Source organism: Doryrhamphus excisus, chromosome 2 (genome assembly GCF_030265055.1).
Source record: "Doryrhamphus excisus isolate RoL2022-K1 chromosome 2, RoL_Dexc_1.0, whole genome shotgun sequence".
In the NCBI taxonomy this organism is placed as follows: domain Eukaryota; kingdom Metazoa; phylum Chordata; class Actinopteri; order Syngnathiformes; family Syngnathidae; genus Doryrhamphus; species Doryrhamphus excisus.
In genome coordinates this window covers 8,266,167-8,278,100 of record NC_080467.1, presented here as the reverse complement: position 1 = coordinate 8,278,100, position 11,934 = coordinate 8,266,167, and the positions used below count along the sequence as shown (strand labels likewise).

The 11,934-nt window shown below is 41.3% G+C and overlaps 1 protein-coding gene across 3 annotated transcripts; it reads left to right on the top strand.

Annotated features, from left to right (window-relative positions):
* The first annotated feature begins 3,122 nt into the window (after nt 1-3,122).
* On the top strand, nt 3,123-11,623 carry pax8 (paired box 8). Of its 3 annotated transcripts, none has more exons than XM_058057459.1 (12): nt 3,123-3,217; nt 4,443-4,603; nt 6,044-6,209; nt 6,287-6,484; nt 6,565-6,641; nt 6,722-6,847; nt 7,479-7,639; nt 7,723-7,843; nt 7,929-8,141; nt 8,273-8,374; nt 9,149-9,235; nt 10,884-11,623. In XM_058057459.1, the coding sequence occupies exons 2-12, from the start codon at nt 4,582-4,584 to the stop codon at nt 10,952-10,954; spliced, it is 1,344 nt and encodes a 447-aa protein (XP_057913442.1). In that variant the 5' UTR covers nt 3,123-3,217; nt 4,443-4,581; the 3' UTR covers nt 10,955-11,623. The 3 variants fall into 3 exon arrangements, with proteins under 3 accessions (XP_057913442.1, XP_057913431.1, XP_057913421.1); XM_058057448.1 differs by having other exon boundaries at nt 9,146-9,235; XM_058057438.1 differs by lacking the exon at nt 3,123-3,217 and having other exon boundaries at nt 4,464-4,603; nt 9,146-9,235; nt 10,884-10,992; nt 11,083-11,623.
* Nucleotides 11,624-11,934: the final 311 nt, after the last annotated feature.

The window sequence follows — 11,934 nt, the reverse complement described above, 5'->3', positions numbered from 1 at the left end:
ACTCTGTCACTCTGTTACAATTCTTCATCAAGGGCCAAGCTGTCCCTTTAAGAACTGCATTGTGGGAGGTTGAGTCTTTTGCAGCCTGATTGGCTGAGCACCCAATCAGCGCTGAGGTGTACTCAACGTCGCCGCCATATTGGCTGCGTCAAGGCTGAAGTACATGTAAGTAAAGTGAATGTACTTATTTTCATAAAGCTCCTTTTTACAAAGAAATTGACGTAAATACCTTATTTATGCATTTGCAAGTGCACTAATATACTTGAATATACTAATATACACAAAAACAATGTATTTGATCCCGCAGGAGTAGTTGACATTACATCAGTTAGCTAATTTAGATATTAAATTAAGATTAAGATAAGATATGGGGGGAAATCCAGATTTACAGAGTACAAAAAGCACATAAGAGCATGACAAGTGCAAAATCAAGTTAATAGAAATGAAGTACTATTTACAGCTGTGTACATGTTGCTCAAGCCACAGGTTTATTGCACGTTTATTGCACCGTTTATTACAGATTTACAGAGTACAAAAAGCACACAAGAGCATAGCAAGTGCAAATTCAAGTTAATAGAAATGAAGTACTGTGTACATGTTGCTCAAGCCACAGGTTTATTGCACGGTTATTGCATATTGCAATATTGTTTATTATTGCACAGGATTTTTGGAGCATGTTATATTCTAAAGTCTGACATCTGCTGTTTCACTTATCACGGGTTATTTTGGGAACCTATCACCTGCGATAAATGAGGGAAGACTGTATATACCAATCTCGACCAAAAACCTTACCAGGACCCCGACCTTAATGCCAACCAAAACCCGAACGTGAACCCTGTCTCTAACCCAAATCTATGAATAAGATGGTAAATACTTGGAACTAGAAGTACTTGGGTACATTTCGGTGTAATGATGTCATCAATAGTGAGGCCATTATGACCTCATTATCTGCCTCATCTCGACTCACTGACCACAAACACACATGAGCCCACTTACAACATTAACCAAATTAAGTGCTCTTTTCCCCGGGAAACATTCATCTTGGGGGGGGGGGGGGGGGGGGGGGTGCTGGGGAGCGTGCACGAGCAGAGACATGAGCGCGCACCACAGACTTCAGCTTTCTCATCCGATAGTCAATAGCAGAAATATAGTATCATCTTTATTAAAATATTATTATGATTGTCTTTGTGGTTCTGGGGATGAATAAGGTGGCCGAAATATTAGGAATATCTTGTTTTTTTTTAACATGACATTACTGCATTTTAATATTGTCTTTATTTATTATTGCATTCGATGATGCAGGAACCTGATGCTGGATTCTCTTTTGCATGTTTGAAATGAATGGATGAATATACTGTACATATTTTTTACAATCAATCAATCAATTAATTAATTATAAGAACATATATTCTTCAACAAAGAACTAAATAAATAAATTTTATTTAGTTAGTGGCTAAATAAACCCCTAAATAAAACCATTTTAGAATAATAAATGACCCTTATTATAATATTTTAGTGCCATTCATATGTAAAAGGAAAACATGTTTAATGTAAATAGACATTATTGTAATTATTGATACATTTTAGCCAACCCATGCGCATTGTCAGCGAGAGAGGAGCCTTGTAATTAAAGCCAACAATAATAATAATTGTCAGTATCATCCTCATCGATAGCCATCTGCAGTTGATTTAAATCCCTTGTTAAACTCCCGCTCACCTCTTGTCATGTCAACTTGTCCCTGCAGGCCCTTCCCGTCATGTCCACTTTTCAGAGGACAGCTTGTGTTTCCATCCCTGCTATTTATTGCAACAACACGGCTCCATTGTTTTGGGAGGAAAGAAAGGACTTCAATCACTCACCTGAAGCTGCTTCTTCAACATAAATGTACACTTTGGTTGTGGGATATTCCTTGGCTTTTTTAACCAGTGAAAAAGACGGGGGTCCATATGGTTGAATGATATGAAGTCGGGGGGTCTTGTATTGCTGTCATTAGAGGTGTTTGTGTTTGTTTAACGGACTGCTGAGAACAAGCTTAACAACCTCTGCAAGTGTTGGCACCCTGCGGAGACACGACGCGAGTCCTGCAGCCTTTTTAACTTTCTGTCTTTTCACACTCAAAACCCTTTACAAAAGACAAAAAACACATAATAATTAAAAGTAACACGACAGATACATCATATGATAACATACGTTAGAATAAAATAATAATACAACAGAAAATCTCACATCCTAAATGAAATATAATGAAAAAAACAAATTTGGCTTCACTTTCATGAACTATTTTAATTATATTTACAAGGAAAAACTACAAAATGTATATTTTTTATTAAAGTAAGTTTATTTAAAGTAAGTAATTGTGTTTTAATATCAAATAATTCGCACTAAAAACATGACACAACATAAATATTATACATATATAATAAAGTATGACCTATTTTATATTTTTTTTGCAAAAAAAGGACAGAAAAGCTATATACAAAATAGATAAACTTCCTTGCAGAGAAAAACAACAGTTAGTTTTAACCCACAAAGACAACCAAAGTATAAATATATACTGCTGCAAATAAATAATATACTACAGATGCACTATATACAATACATGGAAGTAATTGTGTAAAAAAAATACAAACGTTTTGCAAGTATTTTCCGCAAGAATACCGGAGAAAATACTAATTTTGTCAAACCGGACGTAGTATTTCGAATAAAGAATTAAAAATGGAACTTTTGCATAAGAAGTGATGAGCTTTGTTGGCGTATTCATCACAATCATTCAGTCTATCGTCACCTTGGAGTCTTTCACCCTTCAAAGTTGGACATTTTTGTACATTTGATGGCCTTTTCGTGCCCAAACTTATTCCTCAGGTGTTGCTCGACCTGTCACGGATAGAAAATGGTGACGGATCGAAACAAATCACGCACTAAATTGCGTGTGAAAAAAAAAAGCGCATGCGGTCCTTAACTTGGGACAGTTTGGGAGACGGCTCTCCAAGCTGGGCGCGCACGTGCACGTGTCCCCGCCCACTCCTTGCCCTCGTCCAATGGCTGCCGGGCACGCCGCCGCTCGCATAAAAACGTGAGCGGCGCGCAGGCATCGCGCACACACACGCACGACGCCAAAAGAACCCCACGGAGGCTCGGCTCGGCTCGGCTCAGCGGCATCCTTTCGGATAATATCACCGGCGAGGAAAGCTTTATTTTGCCTTCAATCCTAAACAGGTAAGAAGACTGTTTTCAATGCGGACCGTTTTTAACAAAGTGTTTATTGGCTACCAGGATGCACCTTCTGACCTTCTGGAACATGCACATAATTCCCTATGCTTCTATGCTAAATATATAACTATTAATGAAGAATAAACATTTTTACAGCTGAAAAACACTGACATCACTGATTAATTTGAATTAAACAATGCAGTGCTCGTTTTCTTAATTTAATTGCATTGCAACTTGTTCCCAAATACAGACAATTTTTAAGAAGTTTTGTACCGTTTTTATTATAAATATATATATGTGTTTTGGTTATTAAACGTGTGTGTGTGTGTGTGTGTGTGAGCATGCCCATAAAATCAATCCACCAATTTAAATACTAAAGACATCACATTTAAAAAAAGATATCATTATGTAATTTTGTTCGTTTTAATTCTACTCGTATATTTTAAAGTCCAAAATACTATATATTTAAAGTTGATTATATTGTACTAAAATAAGAAATGAAAAACTAAGCTTGTGGTGTTTTACCATGCAAATTTATTATTTGATAGTAAAATTGTACTTTAAATACTAGATATAGTGCAAGTTTTTTTCCAAAATGATTTCATGCAGGATCTGCAATATTTGTATTATTATCCACCCATGGAGACTAATTTCAACAATTCATTTGACAAGACTATTGATAATATAGACTGTTAAAAGTGGTATTATTTATATTCTAAAAAGGTAATAAATCATTTACAAACAAATTCATTTTGGAAAAAATCTTAAAAATAAATGTATGAATTTTAACATAAAACCTGACATTGATCATAAATAATGAATGCGGGATAAAGAGCTGGAAATGTGCTTTGTGTTACAATTGTGGCCTTGCTGTGAATGTTTTGATGTGTAACTTTTTTTTTTCCAGTGCATGCTCATGTAGGTGTCATGCTGGGACGTTTCATTCCAAAATAAGCCCCCGCCATCATGTAAACGCTTCACCGTGAAGACTCATCTTTCATTGTTTTCCTTTTGTCTGCCAGTTGTCTCACATGTGTGTTTTGCATCTTCTGAACTTTATATGTATATATATATATATTTATGTACAATTGTATTTTTTCATGGTTGGGGGACACGGTTTAGCAGCTTAGCATCTTCCAGTGTGGTGCCATGCAATCAGCAACTGTTTGTTGTTCAAGCATCTCACACAGCAGCCCACACATAAAAGACAAAACACTTTGTGCTCCTGCAGCGTGCCACCAGACAGGCCACACTCATGCCCGTCGAGGCAGCCTGGGGAGGGAGAAGACTTTAAAAGAGGGGACAGTGTGGAGGAGGAGAGCGTGGTCACGTTTAGCTGGTGGACCTGCAGGGAGCGACATCTCAGGGACATGTCCACTAGCACAGCTAGAGGTAACTACACGACACTAACTCTCCTTTTCCTGTGCTGCGTCTTTGAAATCGATATTATTTCTGGGTTTTTGTCACACCTGAATCAAGTTTGCCAATTGAAAACTTGAGGTATTTTGCCGGTGGGGACAAAGTACTCCTACGCCACAGAACTGCATAATGCGGACACATAAAAACAGCCTGATAACTAAATGAATAAATGATATATCATGGTTAGTCATTAAAATAATACAAATGGTGTTTGTCTTGCAGGGGTGTTCAAACTACGGCCCCCGGGGTCATTTTCAGCCCACAGTTTGTTTTTATTGGCCCGATAAACATATTCTAAAAATACAATGAATTATATATTATTAGATATTAGACTAAAGTAAGATGTTTTGTTCACATAGCTAAGCATCCGTCATTATTTTTCTGTATGTGGCCTTCGAGGGAAAAAGTTCAGACATCCTAAACTCAACAATATGTCTTATTATTCCTATTTATTTATTATCAGAATAATTCCAGAGTATTATTGTAAGTTGTCTATGAAATGCATGCTTTGTCATTTTCCATGCGCATGCTTGTTTCCCCAGCTCCCCCCCACTCCTCTGGGGGGGGTTGCCGGACTTTAATATCCTGCAGGTTGATGAAGCTTGGCGGGGAGATTTTTTCTCCACACTCGGCTGGCAGCGTTAATAGAGAAAGCCCCCTCAGCCCAACACCCCACACCCGAAAAAGACACCCCTGCCCCCCCCCCACCCCCCTCCCCAAGCCCTACCCCACTCCCCAGCCCTCACAAGGTCTGTTTGATGTGGAAATGAAAGCTGAGAGAGAAAAAGACTCAATGGGTTCAGTCAAAAGCGATAGTGTTCGTGCAAGAGTTGCATGTTTTGTTTCATGGGCTCTGTATTGGTAGTAATCAATGATATCAATATCAATGATATCAATGATATGAGTATGTCCAATACATATCCAGATTAACATGTTTTGGGGATTTTTTTTTCATTTCTATTAGAAAATATGAACAATTTGTCGTCCTTAATTAGCAGGATAGCCTTTAATATCGATATCTTTTAGCATAATAATGGTTCCATTCGCTTTTGCTTTAAAGATGATACTGACGCATTCAGTGCAGGGTTCATTGTCATAAATGGTGCAATAGTTGGTGGATTCAAGTCAAATAATTGTGTGCATTTGTGCTGTAAATATTAAATATCATTTGTATTTTTAAGGTTATTTTATAGCCTAAAAGAAAACTTCAATGTACTTGAAAATGTCGATGCGTGTTGTTTGTATCAGGATATTGCCATGCTAGTAGTTATTATTATTATTATTTGTATTGTTAGTAAATGTTTAGGAACTAAAGGAAATGTTTCCACCCGACCCGAAGCTAAACGTGTTTGATTTTTTTGCCGTCTTGTGTTCCCCGACATTTATAAGTGTTCATCCCCCCTCCTCCCCCAGGTCATGGGGGTCTTAACCAACTAGGCGGAATGTTTGTTAATGGCCGTCCGCTCCCGGAGGTGATCCGGCAACGCATTGTGGACATGGCCCACCAGGGTGTCCGGCCTTGCGACATCTCCCGGCAGCTCCGAGTCAGCCACGGATGCGTCAGCAAGATCCTGGGACGGTGAGTTGACAGAAGAGGAAATGGTCCCGGAATTCCAGTTCTTGAGAGAGTCAATGTTGGACTTCTTCGATCGTTAGGTACTACGAGACAGGCAGCATCAAACCGGGCGTGATTGGAGGCTCTAAGCCTAAAGTGGCCACGCCGAAAGTGGTGGAGAAGATCGCGGAGTACAAGAGGCAGAATCCCACCATGTTCGCCTGGGAGATCAGGGACAGACTGCTGGCTGAAACGGTTTGCGACAGCGACACCGTGCCCAGTGTCAGCTCCATTAACAGGTTAGTTAACAACCCTTTCAGAAATGGTGCTCAAGTAAGTTGCTGTTCTTCACGCTGCTGATTTATTTCTTCCGTTTTAGGATCATTCGAACCAAGGTCCAGCAACCGTTTAATCTCCCTCTGGATGGAAAAGTTCTAAGTCCTGGACAAACTTTGAGTAAGTCTTCACTCTTTCCCTTAAGGAAGCCCTTTTGGTTCCAAGTAAATTAACCGTATATCCACGTTTCTCTCTCTAAGTTCCCAGTTCTGCCGTCACCCCGCCCGAGTCTCCGCACTCGGACTCTTTAGGGTCCACCTACTCCATCAACGGCCTGTTGGGAATCCCTCAACCAGGCAGCGAAGGCAAGAGGAGCCACGATGACAGTAAGGCTAAACAATCATAGAGAGTCTTTTCCCCCTGAAATCTGTCAACATCCGCTAATGCCAAATGCCCAGAAACCTGTCGCTCAGCAAACCCTTCCAGAAAGTTTCAGTAGTGTAACCCTGCTTGTAGCTCAGCAACAAACCATCATACCGGCAGATGAAGTCGTCAAAACATCCAACAAATACAGTACGCATCTCACAGTTCTGTAAAACCGAATACAGAATTGGTTGGTCGGTTTCAAGTCGACCTGTAAATGCAACACCAAAGATTCTCTGTTGTGTTGAAAGTAATTGTCGGGCAATTAGCGGCGAACGGTATACGAGTTGGGACAATGCACAGATAAATAAATATGGGAAAGTAATAGAATCCACCTAACAGACCACGACTTGAGGATGATCAGTTGCTACCCAATTCACATAGCGGCTATGGTGGGATTAGTTCCCAATAAACACTCCAATCACATTTGGTATTGGACCAGTCCAGGCTATAGTCCTCAGTCAGCTGGGATAGCATGGACTGTTTCATCTGAATGAAAGTATTTTCCGATAACTTCCTACTAAATTGTATTAGTAGAGGATTCCGTTGGCTTCCGTCAAGTCTTCAGTAGAATCTTCCTCCTGCTTCTCTCAGGTGACCAGGACAGTTGTCGACACAGTGTGGACTCTCAGGGCAGTGGCGGCATTCCGAGGAAAACCATGCGCCTCGACCACTTCTCGCAGCATGTCGACTGCGGCTTCGAACGTCCGCACTACCCAGCAGATTCCTTTGGCTCCGCCAACAAAACAGAACAAGTGAGCGTTCCGTGTCAAGAGTTTGGAATGCTTTCAGCTCAGTGTTGTTGTTGTAATAGCTAACGCGCATCCCTCGCCCTCAGACCTTGTACCCGTTGTCGCTAATCAGCGGCAGCCTGGAGGAGGCCAAGAGCGGCCTTGCGGCATCCAGCTCCGCCATTGGTCGCAATCTAACGGCGCATCAGAGCTATGCTATGGTGCCTGGTGAGGGTCCTATCACTCATCACTCCATGTTTTGGGGTTTCCATTGGTTTCACTTCATTCCCATCTCCACACGCACTTCATCCAGAGCCCCTCCAGTCCCTGCCGCTTTGCCTGAAGCAGGAAATGTCTCCGGAGGTCACCAGCACGAGTCCGTCCTCTCCCAACATGCCATTCGTGGAGCTGCAGAAGCCCGTTTCTGTTGGCAGCAGCTGCAGCAACCATTACCCCAACTCCTATAACTCATTCCCCCATCATGCACCGGTGTACGGCCAGTTCGGCGGCCAGTCTATCATCTCAGGTAACGCCCATTTCAGCCATGATGTCACCCAGTTAGCCATTCATCTCATGATGGTTTTGTGATGACTCTAATGTGTTAGGATTATATGTCACATACATGTGTAACATAAGTGTGTACTGTGTGTTGTGCAGGGCGAGACATGGTAAGCTCCACCCTGCCCGGGTACCCACCTCACATCCCGTCGCCCGCCCAGACAGGATACTCCTCCTCGGCTATCACTGGTGTTGTCGCAGGTACGTGTCCACCTGTTGTTGTTCTGTGTACAAAAAGGAGAGATACAAGAAAACAGAATCAGAGGCTTGTTGTAGTGTGTGTTTGAGTGTGTGTGTGTGTGCTTGTGTGTGTGCGCATGGGCCCAGGGGGTACAAGGAACAGGCTTGGGGGTTCCGCCCTGCTGCCCACATCCCCCCACCCATCCACCCAGACACCTCTGACCACACATCGCCATGGGAACCAGGGGGCCCAGGAGGGAGGTCTTTGTGATATGTGTGTGTGTGTGTACGTCAGGATGCCACACTGTGTGTGTGTGTGCATGTGTGATGTGCCGTTTTTTTTATTTTTATTTGAAGTCTGCCCTTCGAAGCGCGAAATGAGAGGGTCTGATTTATTATTTTTTCTGGTGGGCTTGCTGTGAGGGAGCGTTGATACACAATTACCTCCTATAAGGGAGGGGCGGGTTGGGAATGGTGGAAGATGTTGGGGGTTGGCATGGGGGATTCATTCCAGCTAACATAATTACCAATTAGATATTGGAATGTAAAAAAAAAAACAGAGGAAAGTGGAGGAAGTGCACGAAAAGAGGGAATTTCGAAGGTGGGAGGGGGGCATTGCAGGGAGGCATGCATGCACCGCTGAGTCGAGGGATTTCGACCCTCCACCTGCACTGTAGATTAATGGTTTACAGGCTGGGCTAAACTGCTGGTGAATGATGAGCTAACTGCAGCACAAACAGCTCACTATGGCCAGGCTTTTTTTTGGGATCATGTGACCATTTTCTTTTGCAGCAGGCGGCGACTACTCGGCGCAGTCCTACAGCCACTCGCCCTACGCCTCCTACAGTGAAGCCTGGAGGTTCACCAATTCCAGCATCCTGGGTGAGTGATGGCGGAGCGTCAGCGAGCGCTTACAACTGTAGAGCAGGGGCGTCCGGAGTGCATGTATGGCCGTCGGCTGTTTTTTTAATTGGCCCTCAGCATGTTCTGAAGATATGATTAAAAAAAGAAAACAGCAGCAAAATTTTAAAAATTTAGAGAAAAAGCCATAAATATTAGGAAAATAAAGTCATAATACTAGTCATAATAAAGTCATAATAAAGACAAAAATTGCATTTAAATGCTAAATTATTTTTAACAGTGGTGATATTATTAAAAACAAACAAAAAAATAAAGTAGCAATTTTAGGAAATTTAGGCTGGTTAAGTTATAATATGATAAAGTCAGTGAGAATATATAATATAGTGAGAATATATAATATAGTAGGCCCCGCCCCGCTTTTACTCATGTTTTAACTGTGTATTAACCAATGAATGTTGTATTTTGGTGTGTCTTCTATTCTGTTTACTTGTTTTATTCAACTTCATTCTTCTGTAAAGTGTCTTTGACTATTTTGAAAAGCGCTATACAAATAAAATGTATTATTATAGTAGGAGAAAAAATGTATAAGAAAAATTCATTCATACTACTAATAAGCCTGTTTTTTCTTTTAATCTTAAAAAACCATCACAGCATCTATAGTACATGATGTAAAAATGTTGAAAAAGTATGGACACCCCTGCCGTAGCGTCCCAAACTGTACGTGGTCATGATGGGAATTTCAAAATCATCCAAACATATCAGCATTCCCATGAAGTTAATCATAATTCCGGGCTAATTTCCTGCCCATGTTTCCATAACAACTGAGAAAGAAATCGGAAAATAAGTTCACATATTCCCTTTGAAAGCAATCTAGGGGGGGGTTCCATATTATTAACATGCAATGTATTCTCATGGAAATGTAGGACAATAGTTTCATTGATAATTGAACTATCGTCCCGCATGGCATCATTGCTCCTGCTCAAGCTGCAACAATGCAGAGAGTTTCAAAGTTATCATTTTTATAGCATTTATTTAAATGCTTAAAAAAAAGGTTTTCCAAGTCACCCATCAAAGACAGTAAAATTCAGTGCGGAAACGGTTGCATGTTAATAGTGCGTAACCCCCTTTGGTTGCTTTCAACTATTGTTCCGGTGCAAGCTCCCGTGCGCAGGAACGATGGCGTCAGTTCACAGCTAGCAAAGTTATGTTCATGTATATCATTTTTTTACTGTATTTTTAAAAAACTGTTGGTGTGTGTGGAGCTTTTGCACAGACAATAGTTGAAAGCGGTCCAGAGGTTAGAATAAATGATTTGTATAACTCTGATGAGTAACAGTATGAATAGCGTAGCTTGTACACGTGGCTATGGCAGATTTTATACGACGTATTACTACTTTGTATAATAAAATCCTACTAATCCCGTGCTTCTATCAACACGCTTCAAGAAAGCCATAGCAGCATGACAAAAATAAAGAAGAAAATGTGATCAAAAGCATTTAAAAAGGAAGAATGCCCTGTGATTGGCTGGCGACCAGTCCTGGGTGTACCCCGCCTCTCGCCCAAAGACAGCTGGGATAGGCTCCAGCACCCCCCCGCGACCCTCGTGAGGAAAAAGCGGTAGAAAATGAATGAATGTTAATTCTTTATTTTCTGCCTCCACCCCCTTCAGGCTCACCCTATTACTACAGCACGGCCTCCCGCACTGCTCCACCTTCCACGACCGCCTACGACCACCTCTAGTCCCCTTCTGGACCTTCCTACATGACTCGGACACCCAGGCAAGCACCTGGATAGCCAGAGTACTCGCAGATGAACCAGCAACCTGACTTTCTTTGTTTGTTTCTTCCATCCTCACCACTGCCTCACAGATGATTATTTATTTGATCCAGTGGCCCAGGGTAACTCATCGGCGGACATGAGAGCACGTTTACACATCTCCAGCCTCACGTCTCACATGGTGCATTTTTTCAGTACGGAGTTTTTGGCCAAAGACTTTTTTTAAACCCCCTCCCCCATCACACACCCTACAAAAAATATGCAACATCTTTCTAATGAACTATGTTTGATTGTTTAGTTTTTGTTTACAAAGCTTTGTTTGTTTGTTTTGAATCCTTTCAGCCTTGATTTGTCTGCTTGATTCTTCCATTAGGCCTCCATTTGTCTAGCAAAGTGTACATACTGTAAATGTGGAATGACCTATGAGGCCAGTTGATGCGGGGGTCGGGGGAGGGGGTGCTGATGGGACAAGAAAAGCCAAACACCGCATCCACACTTTTGTTCGGTTTGCCATCATACTCATGTACTGATGTTTGGGAAGAATTGTGACTATTTTTTATTCATATGCTGTTATTAATATTATTGCAGATGTACTGTACATAGGGAATTTCTAAAGAATTATTTTTAATTAAAGCATGGCAAAGGTGAACTTCCTTGTGTGTGGTTAATCAAATGTGTATTATTATTATTGAGAATTTTTTAAAAGTATATTTCACAACATTTTGCAGACGACACTCACTTCTCGTCATCGGTCAGTTTAGCACTGCTGCCTCACAGCAAGAAGACCCCTGGTTCGATTCCAGCCCTTAACACCTCATTTGGGGGCCATTTCTGTGTGGATTTTGCAAGTATCTCTCCAATTATTCTAATTATTATTAAGGGTGATGATAGCTGCATGATGGTCATTTCCGTCAGCGATTTTTAAAGGACGAAAGCAGCGACCC